The 20,595-nt window shown below is 49.4% G+C and overlaps 1 protein-coding gene across 5 annotated transcripts in view; it reads left to right on the plus strand.

The window, feature by feature from the left end:
* GRIK3 (glutamate ionotropic receptor kainate type subunit 3) overlaps positions 1-20,595 on the plus strand; it is a 124,103-nt gene that overhangs the window by 68,089 nt on the left and 35,419 nt on the right. For all 5 annotated transcript variants that reach the window (XM_078380076.1, XM_078380077.1, XM_072979610.2 and 2 more), the window contains exons 2-5: positions 6,878-7,054; positions 9,710-9,967; positions 12,700-12,881; positions 20,188-20,241. In XM_078380076.1, coding sequence (XP_078236202.1) covers positions 6,878-7,054; positions 9,710-9,967; positions 12,700-12,881; positions 20,188-20,241 — 671 coding nt within the window. The remainder of the gene's footprint in view (positions 1-6,877; positions 7,055-9,709; positions 9,968-12,699; positions 12,882-20,187; positions 20,242-20,595) is intronic.

A 20,595-nucleotide genomic window follows, 5' to 3' on the forward strand; every position in this document is an offset into this window, starting at 1 on the left:
TACACACACACCCCACAAAATTAGTCACCAACTGCAGGACTAAACTCACCTTCATGAAAGGAGGAACGCGGAGGGAGAATGACCCTCATGGTGGTCCTGGATTCCTGCTGGCATTCAGCCCCTGTGCACAGAGAAGCTTCCTCAACCATTCACGGCAGTGATGGAGATAAAGAGCATGATGTGCAAGTGCCTCTCATAATTCTAGAGTCCAGGCCTGGGTCTGGGGAGAAGTTGGTCCAAGAAGACTAGCCGGCAAGTCTTGGCTTATGACGGACGTCCACAGCTTGGGGGGGCACGGTGTGGGACCCCCTGGGACCCCAGATGGCCCTCCAGTGCTCTTCTTGTGCCCCCACCACACCCCTGCAAAAGAAAAACCAAAAAGCTTTTCTCCTCCAGTAAATAAAAACAGAACCAACCTTCCTGATCACCTTCAAGAGCACTGGGCCACCTTCAGAATACGCTCCAGTGTTACACTCACACACATACTCTCTTCAACACAATTTTCATTCTCTGCTGTGTTAGTGCTCTGTGCACCATCCCACCTTGAGGAACCTGGAGGCAGAAATTTGGCCCCAGACTCACCCACATTTTTAGAAAAGTTGATTTGCCATCCAGGAATTCTACAACATTGTAAACAAGGACCCTAATCCTGCTCCTTCACGTAGTAAGTTGCAGCTAGAGTGGACCCATTGAATCCATGGGGATTTGGTAAATAAGCCCTACCTTAAATTCCAAGCAGGATCTGAAAGCCTTAGGAATGGACCTCAACAGATGAGAAACCTGGACCTCTGAACGTTCAGCTTGGAGGCAGGCGATGCATCATGGCCTCTCCCAATTTGAAGAGACCCTTGTCCAGCAGGCTGAAGCCAAGAGGCAGTCCCCAAATCAGCAAAATCAGGGAGCTGGATGGGGGACAGTATTGTATTTGTCTTCAGTGTGGAAGGGATGGTCCCTCTCGAATTGGCCTTCTCAGCCACACTAGACGTTGTTTCAAGTCCTCCATACAGAGCATGTTACCATAGTCTCTCGAGACTGAAGGATGCCTAAATTCCATTGACTCAAATGGGCTTACTCTAGTTGCTACTTACTACACCATGCAACAGGATTTCAGGTAGTGTCTCTACAGTTCTGTCACTTGGTGTGGATACAGAATTTCTTTTGGTAAGCATAAAAGAAGAAAAGAAATGGGATAACACAATCAATTGGATTTTGCCATTGACACATTCCTTCCCTTACCCTTCCATTTGCCATCATTTAATGTAATGTAAGGCAGAGGACAGACAGACAGATATACAGATAGGTAGGTAGGTAGGTAGGTAGGTAGGTAGGTAGGTAGGTAGGTAGGTAGGTAGGTAGGTAGGTAGGTAGGTAGGTAGGTAGGTAGGTAGGTAGGTAGGTAGGTAGGTAGGTAGGTAGGTAGGTAGGTAGGTAGGCAGGCAGGCAGGCAGGTAGGTAGGTAGGTAGGTAGGTAGGTAGGTGCTGTCTGATGTCTTCTGTGCCCAAACAGCAATGTAGGTGAGGAGAAATGATGCTCTCTGGTTGTCAACAGCTTGGCCCTATTTGAGGGAAATTGAAATTTCTTCTATTCCAGGGACCCTGAAAGTTGCTGCCTTCAGGGATTACCTCTGAGGAGAAGAATTCTGATTTCACCTTCTCCTGTTCTTCTACTGTGTGTTTTCTACCTCACAATAATATTTTTTTTAAAAAAAAAGGTTTGTGCAAGAAGCTTAATAACGGACCATCTATGTGAAACCGTTGGGTGAGATCATCAAGAGGTCTTCATTGGGATCCTGATGCAGAGAGACGACTTCCGCCCTCCTGTCCCAGCATTGCTCAATGGTCCTCTGGGCGAGCAGGATTGCAGAGGAAGGAGACGGTGGGGTCTGCAAGCAGGCGTGCTTTTTCAGAGACGCACGTGAGCATTGTCTCAGTGGAGAAAGGCCTGTGCCTCATTCCAGGTCTTCTGACGGGCTGTGTCCATGGGCTGTGCATAGCTGGTGCCCCACGGCGAGGCCCACAGCCCCACGGCGAGGCCAGGCCTTTCTCTTGCCGCTCCAGCCTGGTCTTCAGCTCCCAGCGGCTGCTTTGTTCCCACCTAGCAAGTACTTGGGTCTCCTTGAAGGGAAGCCTGTGACCTCCAAACGGGCGCCTGGAGTGCCTGTTGACTCTGTTGTCTCAGCCACACGCTGCTGTGTTGTGTCATCAGAAGGAAGGATGGAAGACCGAAAGCCCTCACTTGAAGCCCTCTCACACGCTGTGAGAGCCATAGTCTCAGCTGTTTATTCATCAAAGCAACATCAAGGCACTCATCATTTCAATGAAATACTTGGGGGGGGGGGAGAGAGAGAGAGAGAGAAGGCAGTGGAGGGTGGAAATGTTGGCCTTGTGTGTTGGCGAGTGGATGGCAGCTCTCCCCGGAGGGCTTCTGGGCTTCTGCTGGGGGGGCCAGGCTTGCAGAGAATGGGGAAGGGGTGGCGCCCGCTCTGTGATCTCTCCCCATGGATGGGATTCTGCCCCACACCGTTGCCTCAGAGGTGCCTGGCTGTGCCGGCGGGAGCTGCTGGCTTCGCCCAGTTCTGCTGCCGCCACGAACGAACGGTGCAGGGCCGAAGGAGCAGATGGTCTCCCCTCGCTCTGCAGTAGAGTGTTTTCATTGCCAGAGGAGGCCTTGGCAAAGGCGGGCGTCTTCATAACTCGGCTCTGGAATGATCAGGTCCTCTTTGACTGTATTGTCCTGAATAATTGATCCCCTCGAGTTGAAGTCGGAGTGATGCTGGGAAGGGGGGAAAGGCTGCTGCCTCATAAATACTTCACGGGGAACAGAGGAGGAGGAGGAGGAGAGCGGCGAGGACGGCAGGACGAAGGAGGTGAGCGCAGCTGAGTGCGCCGGTCGGCTTCCTCCTGGGAGGCTCCTTCCGCCGATCCCAGAGCCCCAGAGCGTTGCAGCCTTTATTTTTACCCATCTGGGGATTTTAAAAATGCCTGTGCCCTGCTGCAAACCCACATTGGAAGCAATGTGGCAAATTCTCTTGTCAGGGGAGGGCAGCAGGAGAAACGAGGGATGCTCAGGGCCAAGCGACCCCTCCGCCTCTAGAAGGGGCCACCCTTTTGTGGGTCAAAGAGGGCAGCTTGCAGTGGCAGGCGCTTTCCTCCCCTTCCCATTTCGCAAACGAGCTTCCTGTATTCTGGGGTATAAACACAGGCTTGGGGCGCGATCGGACGGCTGTAACGGTGCCTGCCAGATCGCACTGGGAAGGGTCACTTGAATGGGAGCGGCCTTTGCCTCTGCCAGGGAATGGCTCCAGGCTGGCCCCCAAACATAGGAGCCCTACAGCGGGACCAACAAGGCCCTGCTTGGGCATGGATTGGGATCGGGTTGGGGTGCCGTTCCCCGAGTGCCATGTGAGTGCCCAGCAATAGATCTTAACTGGGCTGCTCCGCAAGTGTCCTGTTTCCCCCTCGCAATCATACCCTTAATTTGCCAATCTAATCACTCAGGCTGAAAGAGCTAAGAAGTCTTGTGGGGAGAGAGCTGAAGCAAAGTGTGCTGCTTATAAACCCCACCCTGGTGCTTAGAGCACTCCCTGGGCAGTTATGCCATTTAATTATGTAGACTACGCATTGGCCCCCCCACCCCCACCCCATTCCAGCAAGCTGAGTACTGAGTTTACCAGCCTTGGAAGGATGGAAGGCAGAGTCAACCTCAGTCCAGCTGCCTCAAACTCAGATTGTAAGCAGAGTCTTGGCTGCAGTGCTGCAGTTTAACCACTGGGCCATCAGGCTCCTTCAGCTTCTTGTGAGCTGGCTGTTCCCTCTTGTTTGATCCCAAGGAAGCAACAGAGGCCTCTGTGCTGACAGAGAGACTTCAAACTGGGCCTCCCTATCTGGGCAACTGGAGGGACGGACCAGAGCACTCTGGCGTTGAGAGGTGCTCTGGCTTGATGAGGGAGACCTGGGTTCAAATCCTCAACCCGTCACCAAGCAAGCTTTGGTCAGTCCTGACTTTTCAGGATACAAGGGTCTCAGGGAGCTTCTTTCCTTGATAGGTATAAAGGAACAAGTCTCCCCCACCCTTATTTTAATGTGTGATTTTAATGGTTGCTTTTATTAGTTCTATGTCTTTGATTTCGCCATTGCAATCTATTCAGATGCTGCCATCTGGGAATTTGTATAGATTATTGTACTATAAATGGACCATTTCTTATGTTCATGCATAGAAATAACAGATACAGCCTCTATGTATACATATCGCATAGAAGCATATCCTTTAGCAACATGTGCATCCCTTTTTTAGCTGGAAAATGTGTTTCCCTTTTTTTTTTTTTAAATTGTCTCCTTCACTGATTGACTTCCAGCAATTTGCGTTGCGGGCAGAAAAAGAGAGCCGAGTACTTCGATCTCCATGAAGGGAGATCAAGATAAAATTGTGTGATGATTTAAAACAGTGCTTCTGTGGAGGTGGCACTCACAGGCTATGGAACTGTTTGTCGGGTAGCTGCTTGGTGTTTTTTTGGGTGGTGGTGGGGGGAGAGGCTTCCGACGTTTCTTCGCTGGTTTCCTTTAGAGTTCTGTGCAGAGTTTTGTCAGATCCCAGCCAGGGGACGGGAGGGTGGCATCGCAATGGCCCAGTTGCCCTCGTGCCAAAAATACAACCCTGCAGCTGATGCACGGGGCTGTTTTTCTCTTGTCTCTTAGGTTGGGCTTGGATACTTGGTGAGGGACCAGCTGGGGCTGTGGGCAGCCTTGCATCAAGTCAACAAGTCCTCTCTGGAAGGAGAATTGGTTTGAGGAGTAAATCCCCCATCTCCACAAGCACATTCAGGCCCCCCCTCCCAGGATGTGGCCGCACAGCTTTCGGCATCTCTTTCGAGAGCTTCCACCTGCACCTCAGAAACACCTCCCTGCCCCCATCTCCCTCGGAGGCAAAGAGAAGCTTTCCAAATGCCTGGCCACCAACAGGTGGAAAGGGGGACCTTCTGCCAGAGCTGGGCTTCCGTAAGGAAACTCTTCGTGGTATTTCAGTCATCTCTTCCACATGCAGCTCACACCCACCTTCCCACCGATTCTTGGCGGAAGCAAAATGAAAACTGCTCCCTGTTGTGATTTCAGAGAGTCTTTTCTTATTGTGTATAATTTGGGCACACAATACTTCCTTAGTTTTCATGTTCAAGCGGCTGCTTGTGGGCTCCTTTGGAGAAGACGGGTCTCCCCTTCAGACCAGTTGGGTTCAAGTTCTCACTTGGCTGGCAGTTCACCTGGATGACGTCAAAGCCCATCGTGCAGTTCTCATGCTACCATGCAGGGTTATTGTGGAAATAGATAATTCCCCAGGTTTTTCTCAGGAAAGGAACGTGAAATACGAATCCATAAAATATAATTAGGTGCCTGGAGAACCGCAAAAGATCTGGCAGTGCTGGAGACGGCAACCAACTACCTCTCCTGACACCAAAAAAAGAGGGGAGGCTTGCTTTCTGCTAATGAATCGGGAGATCCATCTGTTACTGGCTGCCTTTGCGTATTCTGTGCACCCATTAATTATTCTGAATTGCTTGTTAATCAGAGAGTGCCTGGTGTGGGTGCCTCATTGCTGTTCCAAGGGAGAGCAAGGAGAGAGAGAGAGAGGTAGCGGAAGTTGTGAGATCTGAAACAAGGCAAGACTTTCCTAGCCTGGGTTGTGGTGCTTCAGTTGGAGTGGCTGTTGGTTCACAATTGTAGACATCCCTTGAAGTTGTGGAGCCTGGAAGAAAACTCCTCAAATATCCTGTGACACGACTGGCGGAGTCTTTGGGGAGCAATAATGGCATCCACATGCTCTGAACAGAAAATAAAAACAGATATCCGTGGTGTGCGCACACTGTTGTGGCCTGAAGGGTTCCCCTCAGTTGACTCAGAAGGATGGGTCTGCCTGTCAGAACCTGGAGGCAGATCTGAGGAGAGGTGGGCAAAAAATGGCACAGAGAGAACCTGACATACTAGGGGAGCGGACTGAGCATGTGGTTGCAGAAATGGAGAATGTATTCATGGTGGGCTTAAAAACCACCAGTTCCCTTGCCCACCTGTCCAACTGGGCTCTTGTGATGCCACAGAATCTTCATTAACATTCTAACCACCAAGGGGAAGGGAATTGGTAGTGAAAGGATTGGACGCCCTTTACAAAAAGTTCCAAGTATGTAACCTGAATGGCCACCATCCTTGGAACAGTTGTCACTAAACTTAGTGGAGAGCTCTGTGGTTTAGGTATCTGGCTGGAAAGCCACACGTCGAATGGTCTGGATCCCACTGACAAAGGCTGGACTTTGATGATTTATACGGGTGCCTTCCAGCTCTGCAGTTCTCACCTTGTATCTCATTAGTAGGGGGGATGCAGCCCTACACTTAATTCTGAGTAGTGCCAAGAACTTCGTCATAATGAAACCGAGCAAACACGTAAGCAGTCATTTGTCAGGAATGGTAAAATGATCACATTGTGTCTTGAAAATACTTTCTGCTCAGAAAAGAGTGGTAACTAGGAGTTTATCTATAAAGAAAACCAAGAGTGTGAATGCATTTCAGAACCTTTTGAAGAGTAATCAGAGCAACTACATCATTAAAAACATTTAAGGGGAACAATAATTTAAAATATTGAAAAGATACCTGAAGGAGCTGAGGAAATGCTGGGCTGGAAGACAGCAAGGGAGTCGAAGGTTGCTGACTAGATTCAGGCAAACAGTTACAGCCCTCAGAACCCCTTCTATTTTGTGTGCCTCGTTCAAAGTACGAAGCGATGATGGACCCTGGTGACACAAGACAGGTGTCCAGAAGTCCAGTCGGAACATGGACTTATGGAGATGCGGCCTAGTTGGTCCTAACCTTTCTTTAAAAACAAAAATTCTTTCAGGAGGAATCTTTGAATATGTGGATGGCCCCAATGCCCAGGTCATGAACGCAGAAGAGCAAGCCTTCCGATTCTCTGCCAACATCATCAACAGGAATAGGACTCTGTTGCCCAACACAACCTTAACGTATGATATCCAGAGGATACATTTCCATGACAGCTTTGAGGCCACTAAGAAAGGTAAGTGCAGAGCGTCGCCCTTCTTCCACAGCTCTTGGGGTCTCTCTGGTGAAGGAGTTTGCACTGACGACCTGGTCTCCGTGGCCTTTGGTGGGCTGAGTGTGCAGGTGGGGATCTCGGCTTCTCAGTACAGGAATGCTGTGTCTCTCTTGTCTGTCCTTGAGAGGCCCAGAGCTCTATGGAGCCGGGAAGGATGTGCAGGGTTTGATGGATCTCCATGGGGTGGGGGGATGATGGAACAAAGTCAGGAGGAGCCACGGAATCCACATGGATGCTAGCCTTGAAAGCATCTTGCCACTGCCAGCCTCATGGGAGCCTTGTACCCAGTTTAACATTAGAACATCTCTCTCTCTCTCTCTCTCTCTCTCTCTCTCTCTCTCTCTCTCTCTCACACACACACACACACACACACACACACACACACACACACCACACACACACACACATACACACACACACACACACACACACACACGTTGGGTCCACCGGCTGAGGAAGGCGACATTGCCGTGGTCAGTGTGTCACTTGGTGCCCTGAAAAAAAAATGGTGCTTTTCGTTGTTATTGAAAAGTAGCTTTTTTCCCCTCCTTGTTGCTTGCAATGTGAGTGACAATGAGTATTCTTGCCTTCCCTCCAAACTCTGCTTCGGGCCGTTCACCAAATTCACCTGCTGCATGGGATAAATGGGAAATGGGAAATCACAGGAGGGGTGGGCAAGAGAGGCAGGGGCGTCCCATGGCCTCTGCCCCAACCCTAGGCAGGTTCCTCCGGTCTCCACAAGGGTGAAAAAGCCTGTGGCTGCTTTTGCTCCTCTTTATCCGTGGAGGGGTCACCTTCTGCTCGGTTCCCCTGGACTGGTTCTGCCTTACCATGGAGCCGATTCAAGAACGCAGATGAAGTGTGGGCAGATGGAGTGGGTGGGGTGGGAGATGGAGCTGAGAAAGTCTTGCCCTTTGCCCCCGGGTCGGAGTGACTAGACGCCCCCCCTTTTTTTCCACCCACGGACCCTGCCCACATTAGCCTAGTTCTTCTGATTAAAGTTTCTAAAGATTTTTACATAGTTCCACTTAGAGATGATGCTAATGAAATGTGACAAGTAAATAAGGTTAGTTTTGCTTTTTTTAAAGAAGCGCCTCTCCCTCATGTTTAATTAATGCCCTGCTCCTCAAAGCTTGTGTATTACGCAGTCAAGACTGTTGGAAACTTTCCCCGAAGAAATGCAGCCCTCCTTCAGGCCATGTGTGTATGTGTGTGTGTGTGTCTGTACATGCACACATGCGCGTACGCACACGCGTGTGCACACACACAAAGGCTCCGAGAAGCATCTGAACAGACGGTTTTTGGCAATCACTTAAAGGAATGTTGCATATGTCCCCTGCACAGTTGGAGAGAGGGATTGGAGAGAATTATTTTCAGAACCACTCAGAAATTAAACGGGAGTCACAGCAGATTAGACTGGGAGGGAGGGAGGAAGCCAGGAAGCCCACCCCTGTCCTTCTTTCCCTCAGTTGAAAACGAGACCAGTTTCCCCCAAATGTCCCTTTGTGAAATTTAAACTCATGGCAAAACCAAGTTTAAATTTCAGAATGGAAGGCAATCTCTTTGAAGTGTTCCCGCAACTGTTTTCTCTGAGGAAAAGTTCCAGCTCTCAAGACCGCTCCTCTGTCGGCTCCAGCACAGCTTCGTGAATGTCAGACGCCCCTCTTCTGTTTCCTTAGCAAATGGACAGGGACACTGAGGGTTTCTTTGCTTGCTTTGAGGGCTGTGTTCCTTCTGGCTTTTTTAAAGGCTGAATAGAGGAATTTTATTTTGATCAATCAATAAATTTTATCTCAGGCTTTGAAAACCCCAGTAGCATCTCTGCACGTTCTGCTTTCTGAGTCGCTCTTGAGCGATCCTTTGCCCTTCCTTTGTCTCCATGTTTGGTAGAACAGATGGCCTGGGTGATGAGCACGGATTGGGAACGCGCCTTGTTGAAGTGGAAAATGTGGACTCATGTAATTTCCCCATTGTACAGTTTTGCGCAAAACCAGTTTCTAGACAGTTTTGTCTCTACATTTGTGATTTTGTATGTCTTCTTAAAACCCTTCTCTATTGAGAAAACTCTCAGGGGGAATCCTCACTGGTGGTGTTAAATTCCCCCATCTGTGCCTACAACAAGAACACAAATTAGAAGTTGCATCCCTAGTCATAATATGTACAAGACATCCAAAGAGTTGAACACAAAAATGTAACCAAAGTTGACCGCTGAAAGCACAAGAATATACACAGAACTAAAATAAATGGATGGATGGATGGATGGATGGATGGATGGATGGATGGATGGATGGATGGACGGATGGACGGACGGATGGACGGACGGATGGATGGATGGACAGACGGATGGATGGATGGACAGACGGATGGATGGACAGTCGGACAGTCGGTCAGTTGATCTTTGTAGCTAGAGGAAGTGATCCCATGAGTCTTCATTACCAAGGGAGTCACTTAACCTGCCTTAAGATCTGGCTTTGGTCTAGTGGATTTTTGTGACTGAACAGAAATGGATTTGACCTCTGCCAGCGAGCGTTGTGATCCCCCTCCATTGCCACCTCTCAAGGGCTCCTTGGCTCCTTCCCAGGCACCCCTGACCACCTGCACTCTTTCCCTTTCCAGCCTGTGACCAGCTGGCGCTGGGGGTGGTGGCGATCTTTGGGCCCTCTCAGGGTTCCTGCACCAACGCCGTCCAGTCCATTTGCAATGCCCTCGAAGTCCCCCACATACAGCTGCGGTGGAAGCATCACCCTTTGGATAACAAGGACACTTTCTACGTCAACCTTTACCCGGACTATGCCTCCCTCAGCCACGCCATCTTGGACCTCGTCCAGTACCTGAAGTGGAGATCCGCCACCGTGGTGTACGACGACAGCACAGGTAAATGGGGCTCAGGGCAGGAGCGTCGGTTTCGTTGACTCTCACCCTTTTTTCTATTACAAATATGCATGAATCATAAGTGCCAACGTCTACTGAATGAAAAGTGTGTTTGTGTGGTACAGTAATTTTAAAAACCCAGGTATTTTGGTTATTTTCAAGAACTGGGAAAATAAGTTGTTAACCTTTATTGGCCCTTAGTGTTGAGAACTATTTTTAGGGTCTTAGAACTATAACTGTTCCAAATTGTCTTTTCCATGTTACCCATGTTAGCCACATAATAACAAAAAACAAACATACAAGGAAATCCTATTTATTTCAGTGTCGCTATTCATGGCTTAGCATCCACTTCATGGGTGGTGATGCTGCTGCTGCACTATCATACGCAAAAACTCACACTGAAAGGAATATGTTACTTGTAAAGGCGTCACCAGCCAGGTTTTGTTTGGATTTTTGTTTTGGATTTGTTATATCCACAGAAACTGCCACAACAAGACTATCTCTTTGAAATAAAAAGTGGAAAATTATTATTGTTTCAAAGAATTCGTTACAGTTATAACTGGAGGTTTTAAAAGTAGTTTGTTGTTGCAGTTAGAACAAGTGAAAGTAAACTGTTGACTTTTTCATTGCTTGAAAAGAATTAGAATACAGTGGTGCCTCGCTAGACAATGATAATCCATTCCACTGAAATCGCGGTCTAGCGAAATCATTGTCTAGCGAAAAGCCAATAGTCGTCTAGTGAAAGTCGGTTTGCGAAGCAGGGACCAAACATAGTCCAGCGAAATTCCCCCATAGGAATCACTGTTTTGCGAATCGCTATAGTGATCGCAAAAAGTTAATGTCTAGCGAAAAAACTGTCATGCGGGGCAACTGTCTAGCGAGGCACCACTGTAACGGATTTCTCATGCATTTATGTCTGTGTGGAGTTGTTGTCTTTTGGAACAGAATAAATCCCACACCGCCCCCCCCCAGCGGAGCACAAGTGCTGGATTGGAGCATTTGGGTGTTTTGCTTTGGTTTGTTTTTAATTTCTCCTGCGGAGAGCGTCTCTCTAATGCAATCTCTTAATTGGAGGCAGCAGGCGGTGCTGCTTCATAATGGAATTAATTACCCTGAAGGAGTCCATTTGTCAGAAGTTTAAACCCATTTGACCTTGGAGGGGGTGACATCTTCTGGTTCTGTGCCCAGGGCAGTTTTTGTCCTTCTGAGGGTCCTGGCAACTCCTCTAGAGAGCATTACTCAGGGTAAACTGAGGCCTTCTTAGATTTGCTCAGGCAATTTCATAATGCAAAGAGATCATTCAGGCAGGCCGTTTAGTAAAGTCGTGCATGCAAATGCTTCCTATTCCACCAGGTGGGCATCATTCGTGGAAAAGCTTGCCCAGGTGCCAGGAGTGGCTCCACCGGGGCGGACTCTCTCCCGGTTCCTGCACAAATGGCAAACTGAGTGACCTTTTTCTGAACGTTTCCTTCTTTGAGGCTTTGTGTCACCAGCTGTTTCAGATTTCCTTCCTCCATAGGCATCCTGGAACCCAGGGAGGACCACTTGGTGTGCGTGTGTGTGTGTGTGTGTGTGTGTGTGTGTGTGTGTGTGTGTGTGTGTGTGTGTGTGTGTGTGTGTGTGTGTGTGTGTGTGTGTGTGTGTGTGTGTGTGTGTGTGTGTGTGTGTGTGTGCGTGCAGAGGGAGCCTGAAACACGGGGTGCTAAAGTGGCCTCACTTCAGGAAGGAGCACTTTGGCAGCCCTCACCCCATCCACGGGGAGCTCCGGCTTCACGTCCGACCCCTGTTCAAGCACAAACTGAGACTAGTGAGGGCAGCCACTAGAGATGGGCTGTTCATACTGGTATCCCTGGGATACAAATATGAATATCATCGCCGCACGTGCTGCAGAGATCCAGCCCCCCCCTCTCGGACCGGCCGGTCTAGTCCTCGGTGCGCGTAGCTGTCCTCTGTGTCGTCACGCCAATGGCAGAAGCAGCCCGGCTGGCGCTTCCCCACCTCCCTGCGCAGCCGGCCGCCCAACGGCTGAGTGGCGAAGACTCTTCATCCCGGAGGCAGGGAAGGGAAGGGCCGGCTTGATTGCCCCCATGATGGGCGCGATGATGCTGGCAATGTCCGTGCGCACCATGTGGCGGCCAGAGACCAGACTGGCTGGTTTGGGGGGGGGGACAGGCTGGATCACCGCTGCTCCTGTGGTGCCGATATTTGTATTCCTTTCCCCAGGGATCTCTCTAGTGGCCACACCTCCCTTCTCCTCCCATTCTGGCCCTCTTCCAGTGGGAGGGTTGCCAGAGAGCAGTCCTCCTTTCAGTGGCTTCTTCCATTTGAAGGATGGGCTCCTGCAGGTCTGACTCAAAGAAGGAAGAAGGAGGGAGATGGGCACCCTTGGGCACTCTTGGAGATGCCCATCGCCAACAGGGAGCAGCCCCTGGGCAGCGATGCAGCCACATTGATTCAGCTCCCCGTCTCCCTGCACCACAAGGCATGATCCTCCTGTTGAAATTGTAAAAGTCCTTCCTTATTTTGCAAGGCGTCCTCTTTTGCCCTCTCTTTTGGAGATGTCTAAGTGGCCACTGAAGGAGAGGGCAGGAAGAGGGATCCCCCTGATGACCTTGACTCTGGAAGCAGGAAGCTGAAGGGGTTCTTGGGCTGGCGTGGGACCCAAGGCTGCCCTCTCGTCCTCGTTGTTGTCCTTGGGCTCTCGCTCTCTCTTTTTCTCTCTCTTCCCTCCCAAGGCCTCATCCGGCTGCAAGAGCTGATCATGGCCCCTTCCAGGTATAACATCCGTTTGAAAATCCGCCAGCTGCCCCTCGACACAGACGACACCCGGCCCCTCCTGAAGGAGATGAAGCGAGGGCGAGAGTTCCGCATCATCTTCGACTGCACCCACACGATGGCCGTGCATATCCTCAAGCAGGTAGGCTCGAGCAGTGTGTGTGTGTGTGTGTGTGTGTGTGTGTGTCTGTGTCTGTGTCTGTGTCTGTGTGTCTGTGTGCATGCATTGATATTTTGTGCAGGGAAGACCAAGGAGGGCCCAGAAAGGGAACTGGGTGTCGTGGCTTTAAAAAGACCATTACGCGTGGCAAATGAGATTCATCAGATGAGGTGAAGCCAAACGCGGGCACGGCTGCCTCCCGAATGGCCCAGTTACGGCTTCAGCAGCCTCCGTCTTCCAGCCATTCTCCATTGCGCCAGAATTGAAATCTAAAATTAGCGGAAGTTTCCAGTGGAAGCTGCACACCCAGAAGGGATCCTTTTGCCAACGGGTGAGCAGAAGTGACGTCTCCTGCCTGTTCCGATCTGCTCTCTGGCTGACGGTGTCGGGTGGGCTTCCCTTGCGAGGCAGAGCAGTGCTCCTTCCTTGTGCCCATCTGCTCCATTCACCAGGGAGGGAGGGAGGGAGGGAGGGAGGGAGGGAGGCCGGGGGGGGGCAGCCATTGGGGGGGGGAGAGCTTGCGGGGAGGAGCTGTTTGTGGTCTTTCCAGGACACGGCGGCCGGCCGAGGAGCTGGCCTGAGGCTTCACAAGAACCCGGATTCAGCTGCAGAGAAGAGGCACCGAGGCTCATGCAGGGGTTTCCTGCAGACAAGAGGGCGTGCTCCCCCCCCCCCCACACACTGGTTCTCCTTCCCTCTCTAAAGGACAGAATTAATGCGGATCTTTTCTTAGTGCCACAAGAGAGAATTCTTGAGCATGTGCTGAGTGCTTTGGAACCCCACGTAATGTTTGCTTGAAATGCTGAAATATTTTACAGGAGGAGGAAGGAAGAAAATCCTTCTTTGTCTTCTCATTAGAGTGAGAAACTGTTGCATTTTTTTCCTGCCAGTGGGGGAGTTCCTGGCACTCAGTCGTGTTGCCACTTAGATGCAGTGCAAGATCGCTCAAAGCTGCCAGTTTGGGGGCAAAATTGGCCCTTCCCTGTAACATTTCCCGTTTTGCAAAAAATTGTTCTGTTTGTGCAATTGTACAAATTACTCAAATAGCAGCAAACAAGTTTTTTCTTTTTTTTGAAAAAAGGATTTGAAGTACTGGCCAGGTGGTTTGCATCTTCCTTTATCATCACCCATCTTTCTCAGCTTGCTCTTGGTGTGTGTGTGTGTGTGTGTGTGTGTGTGTTTGCACATGCATTGCTTCTCGAGGAGGAAAAAAATGCTAGAGGTGTTTTGCATAGATTACAGAGAGCCGGTGGAACTGGGATGAGGAAGCCCTTTGTTTCTTCTCAGCTTCAGGTAAAGCATCTTGCAAGGGTTTTTAAATCTTGGCAAGGTGCTTCCTTGTTTTGAAACAGCCTAAACCAATGAGTATAAGGAACATTGTGCATCCTCTTCCCATCCCTAAGAGGGAAAGAGTGCACTATTTTCACAATTTCACATAAAGGTTCCCATTTCAGGCAGGGGGGTTTTGCAAGCACAGCTGGAATTGAGGGACATGACACCCAGGTGAGGAGGGAGAGAGGGAGGGTTGTAGACGCCCCACCCCCAGCCTCAGTCCCAGTCTTGATGGTTTTCTTTTAACACCCCACCCTGTCTTTGTATTTGTGAAATAAACATAATATACCTTTCCCAAAAGCAAGGAGTCTTGGCCCCAGAGGCATGCAAAATAATTGACATTTTATCCAGGTCTTTCTGCAAGGGTGGGCAAAGTCTGCTGTAGGGTTCCCCAGAGACCACTCCTTGGGTGGCCACAGGCCTCGTCAGATTGCCCCCCCCAAGTTAGTTTTTCAAACAGTCACTTCCTGTTTTTAATGAAGGCCTTCTAAGACTTAAAGCAGCCTGAGGAAGGGACAGACCATGCCTCACAAGGCCGGGAAGGGGGCCTTTGTCACGTTGGGGGCAAGGGATGGGTTTTCCAGAGAAGGGTGCTGTTCGGAAGGAGGAGACAAACCTGCTCTGTGATTATCCGGAGTTGTAGCCCAGCCACAGCACAGTTTTATAATGGCCAACCAACAGCAACATGATGAGGAAGAGTGAGCCTCTGGCTCATATGCAGAGTGCCTTTCTGGACCCTGCTGTATGGCCTCCCATATGGGGTGAGGTTCCAGGCCACCCCCACCCCGCTCACCGTCCATCCGCAGCTTGAGTGGCCTCGAGAAAGATCCACCAGAATGCTCATTTTTCTAACCATTGATGGATTTCAACAGCTTGGCTTTTTGCCTCCAGGCAGAGGAGAGCCCCGGCTGGCTGGCTGTCCAGCTGGTTGCCCTTTCTGAGTGCATCTGCTGATGGGTTTTCTGACGTCTGCTGTCCTGCCCCTCCCCTCCCGTTTGCACCTGTCCCTGGCAAGCCTGGGCTTCAGACAGATAAACCCGCCTCTCCCTTGTTTGGATGGGCGATCCATTTGCATAAATGAGGTCCTGGTTTGTGAGGCTAAGTGTCCTAATCCCCCCCCCCCCATTTTGCGTCTCCTCCCTTTTTGCCCCTTTTTCCCTTTGAGATCTTTCCACGAGCGTAAATCCTTGCTTGCAGAAACTGCTAAGTATTTCTCCCTGCGTTGCAAGGCGACAAAATACTTCCTGACCTTCTCCAGAGGAGTTCTGGCATTTCTGGGAACCTTTTTCCCCACCGTTGCACAAAATTATCCTACCTGCCGTCTTGCTCTCTGCCCCCCTAACAGTTAGAAGCACTAGATGGTTGGTTCCTTTCTTCTTTGTCAATCGACTCCTTCTGTGCTTGTTATGAGCATGTGCAAAGCTGCACAAAGGGGAAAACTTGCATGGTGCAGAGACGTTGCTTTGTGGAAATTGTGGAAACCTTCGGAGGGAAAAAAGGAGCGTCTCTTGTGCTGGAAGTGAAAAGTCTTGCTTGATGCAACTGCTGACAAGTTATTTTGAAATTCTTCTTCCTTGTCTGCTAGGATGAGACAAGAGAAGATTTGTCTCCCTAATCTAGAAAGCATAATTTTGTCACAACACCGAATGATCAGCAGGCAAGGTTTTGCTGGAGTTGTACCAAAACAGAGAGATCTCAAAATGACAAGACCTGCATGAAATGTGTATTTTCTTCTCTGTTTTGTGGCCATGCAGTATGTGCGCTCCAAGGCTGTCCCTCTTTGGCTCAGCTCAAAGCAGGGATGGAGTTCCATGGTGATTTCATTCTTGCAACAGAGAGCCAAGATCGTCACAGTTTTCTCCTCACTGGCTGGAATCCTGTGGCATCGCGGGAGCAAATCTGCAGGTTTTGTGCCATTCCTCACCAGTCAAATCAAGAACCCCACAGCGAGTCCCGGGGATGTGCACGGGCCCATCAGGCCAGCCTGCCTGTGCGTCTCGGAGAACGAGGGTGGGGCCTCTTTATGTACCAGTGAGGAACAGCCCAAAACTTAGATTGCACGGCGGGGATGTGGCCACTGTGTCGGATTGCCAGTTGTGAACACATTTGAGCATCTCCAGTTCCTTCCTGCTGATCCGTCCTCTCCTGAATCATCTTTGGAGAGGGGCATGTGGGGTAAAAGGCGCTGAAGCTCAAGCAACCGCCTGAGAAGCCAAGCACTCTGCACCCCCTTTCATGTCAGCCCACCCCATTCTCCAGCGCTGGCGGCTTCCCCTGGGGCTGGCTTCTTTGCCAGCCAGAAGGGACAGTCAGCCTTTGGTGCCTGCTGGGCAACAGGGTCTGGGCTGGCCCTTCACTCCTACTTGATTGGTGAGTGCAGAGGCTGGTTGTTCCCCACTGGAAGGAGAACCTCCACAGGCGGCCACCAGTGGCCTACCTCGAAGGAGGGGTGCATCAAACAAGGTGGATTCTGCTCCATGGCAGAGAAACCGCAGTGCTGGCTCACCTTGGCTCCAAACCAGTTCCTGTGTGACCAGCGGACCCTTTGGCACCCTCTGGGCTCATGGGGCCACATCCTGCATACATGACTGCAGAGATGAGTGGCAAGAACCACTTTCTTCAGAAGTCCCTCTCCCCTCATCCCCCCCACCCCTCTGCCTGGCCTCTGTTTCCTTGACACCATCTAGGTCAGGAAAAGGGCCGAAGGGAAAGTGGACCCATGACAGATGGCGCCTCCCCCGAGGGCCTTCGGCTGCTCCGTTTTCCTCCCAGCTAAATCCTGCCCTAGTCCTTTCAGCAGAGAGAGGGGGGTCCCTCTGGCTAGGGGCCGGGTGCCTGCTGCTTGTCACACTGAACATTTTGGCCTCCTCAGACCCCTGCCTTCTGTGGCAATCTGTGGCAAAGGTTCAGAGTGGTGGATGGAGAAGGTCAGCTTCCATTTCCATCTCCCACCAAACCCTCGGCATCCCCTCTTCTCTTACCTCCTCACACCGTGGTGTGTCCAGACCCTTTTCGCCTTGCCCTTCCAGCCCAGGCTGCAGCCCACCGCAAAGAGGCCAGTTGTCCTTGCCTTATTTGGAGAGAAAAACCAATGATTTTGTGAGCAGTCTGCAGGGTTCCCCCCCAAAAAAAACAACCCCAAATCTGACGGTCAGGGGTGGCCAAAGGGAGGGCTGCCCCTCCTTTCCTGGATGGAGGACAGCAGGGCAGAATCGGGTCCTGCCTCAGGGCCATCTCCATCAACTGCTCGGTTCTTCACTCCGGCCCAGCCATGGAGACCTCACCTCACCCTGCTTGGAAATGCCCCCCCGTCTTCCTCCGGGTTTCGGCATCAGCCTTCTTTCTTGGACTCTTTCGGTCCCATTTTGTAGAACCTGCCAAGGCACTTTCCGTCTCTGCAAAATGATTTGATGCCATTGACAAATCCATTCCCAGCCCCCCCCTTCTCCAACGACACATTTTCCTCCACAATTTTCTTGGACCCTAGAAATATTGCCAATTAGCCCTCCCTCTGATGAATCAAGGGCACACTGTTGTTTGTTTCCCAATTAGCTGCACATGTGGGTACACACTAAAGGCCCACACAAAGGCAAAGGAATCAAAGCAAATTCAGATCTCAAACAGCAGAACACCCCCCCCCCGTTGTTTTTCTATTTTTGTGCCCCTCCCCATTGTAGCCATCATAGTCTGGAAAAAAGAATGTGTCTTGAAAGAGAAATCCTCTGCCTGGGCTCCACCGCAGACCTTTCCTTAGCTGTGCCAGTTTACACGTCCCTCCGGGAGACGACGTTCCTTGGGAAGATGGATTCTTCCAGGGGTCTCTTTGAACATCTGTTCAGACGAGGGGTGTCCGTTCCCCTTTGTCTTTTCCTGGTGTCCAAGAATAACGGGCTGCAACATTCTGAGGAGAGAAAGCAGTTCCTCGATCCTCTCAAAAGATTCTTCCCGGCACTAGAAAGAATGTGAACCTTTCCATATTGGGGGAGTGGGCACATTTGCACTTATGTGTCAGTTGTCACAAAACTAGAGTGACTGCAACTGTAGTTAAAGATCTGAAGCATCCGATGGGTTATTTGCATCTTTCTTACCCATCAGCCTGTCTTTGCTCTTGGTCTCAGTCTTGGCCAAAGATGAGGAGTCTTGGAGGGCTTTAGAATTCCTCATTGAGGTGTGCCATCCTCTCAACATAGCCTAAAAAAGCAAGGAATTTCACAAATATTCTTTGCGAGAAGCAGAACAGAAAGGATAGAGCTAGCAAGGTTAAAGGCATCTCAAGGAAGGCTGCCTGCCTATTTTTTCTTTCTTTCTGGGTTATGAATGAATAAAGAAATCCACCACTAGAGGTGTGAAAGTCATGTGTCAGCCCAAGCCGGATTCTGCGGTCTGTTAAAGTGATGCAAACCAAGCTATTTCTCCTGTTTCTTCATGCTTTGCATAATTTATTCTGCTGGCCACTGGAGAGTGGAAATTGAGGGGAGGGCAGTGACACCCACAACCTCTTGACCACCTTACACAGGCGTTCCTCCAGCTTCTGAGAATTTGACATGTACTTATAACCCTAAAATCTTTTTGAAAAAGAAAACTGGCATTTGCAGGAATCTGGCATCTGCATTAAGTGCTGTCTTATGTTGGGTTTTTTTTGGTAAAGTTTCATTTTCTAAAATGTTATTATTATTATATGACAAACATACAAAACATACCAAACATACATACAGGGAGGTGTTTTCCATACTATCATATCTAATATATAGTCTTGACTACATAAGCACATTATCCTACTAAAATTTTTAAATCATATTATATTCTCCACTCTCTCTCTCTCTCTCTCTCTCTCTGTGTGTCTATTTCAGATCAAAACTTCTAATATTAAATTCAGCAAGAGCATTTCTAGTTTGAAGTGATTACCATAATACACTATCTAACACATAATCTAACTACATAACTATGTTATAATACGCAGCTACATATCTATAATAGTCATATGTTTATGTATATATGTGTCTTTCAGTCAACAAATTGAAGGACTGTCCAGTCTCAGTGTTATTTAAGATAAACAATTTCTAATATTGTACTCAACATGGACATTTCTAGTTTAAAAGTTATATATACTTGTCTACCACCTATACCAAAGAGCATCCAGAGTTACTAAATTTAGACCCTAACACCCTTTTACCATTTTATCTAATACATAATCTTAACTACATACTATATTACAGTGCACATATGTTTACTGTGTATATATGTGTATCTTTCAATCAACAATTTGTTATATTTCACATAAACATTTCTAGTTTAAAAGTTACATATACAGTACTTATCTACCACCCATACACAAGAGTTGCTGACAATATTTTAACCTGAATTAATCTCTGACACCCTTTTTGCCAGTTTTAAATTGTCATCTATAGAACATCTTTAAAACATTTTGTCTCACATTTACTGATTTAATCCATCTACAATTATCATTCCTACCCTCGAATCCAGTCATATAAGTCTGAATTATAGCTGAAATTTTGTACCCCTTCCATCCTCACTGCCTTCACATTTTCCTTCATTAAATTCTCTTCTATCAAGCAAATATACATTTTTGGAGTAATCTTCTCCTTAGTGTAAAGTTTCAAAAGGCCTAACAGAGGAGCTATGATGGGGATTGGGCAGAACACAGAGAAGACAGAACTTTGGGGAGGGGGAAATAAACCCCCCAAACAAACAGGGGACACTAGGATGCAGTTGGGAGATCTCACCCCAGGGGCAGGGCTCTGCCCACCCAGGCTAGCTGCAAGCGCGGGGGGGGGGGGGACAGAGGTTTAAACGTTCTACTCCAGAGGAGTAACCAGAGTGGCAAGAGCACAAAGCCAGTTTTCTGTGAGGTTCCCTGGACCTCTTTCCCTTCGTTTTCCAACAGGCTGACTTTGCGATGAACTTTCTCTTTGCCTTCCCCCCCCCCCCCCCACAGGCCATGGCGATGGGGATGATGACAGAGTACTACCATTTCATCTTCACCACACTGGTAAAGTATCTTGACTTGTGCATCTGTGTTTTTCTTTTTGTTTTCTTTTGTGGGTTTTCTTTCTTTCTTTTTAATGGATATTGTAGCCTTTCCTAGTGGAAGTTCCTCACTCTTGAACTTTGACTGGCAGGCTTTAGCTCAAGAGAGACTTGCAAGTCCTCTGCATTTAAGAGCAATAAAATTAAAACGAGCCCGCCTGTTCTGTGTTGGCTTAGCAGACCAGGCTTCAGCCGTGGATGCCAAGAGCCAAAAGGTCTCCGAGGGCCTTCCCTCTTGGCTGAGCATCTCATCCTGGCTCAATGGGAATGGTTGCCAGTGGATGGACAGGATGCAAGGCCAGGCATGTCTACCACG

The sequence above is a fragment of the Pogona vitticeps genome, chromosome 9 (assembly GCF_051106095.1).
Source record: "Pogona vitticeps strain Pit_001003342236 chromosome 9, PviZW2.1, whole genome shotgun sequence".
In the NCBI taxonomy this organism is placed as follows: Eukaryota; Metazoa; Chordata; class Lepidosauria; order Squamata; family Agamidae; genus Pogona; species Pogona vitticeps.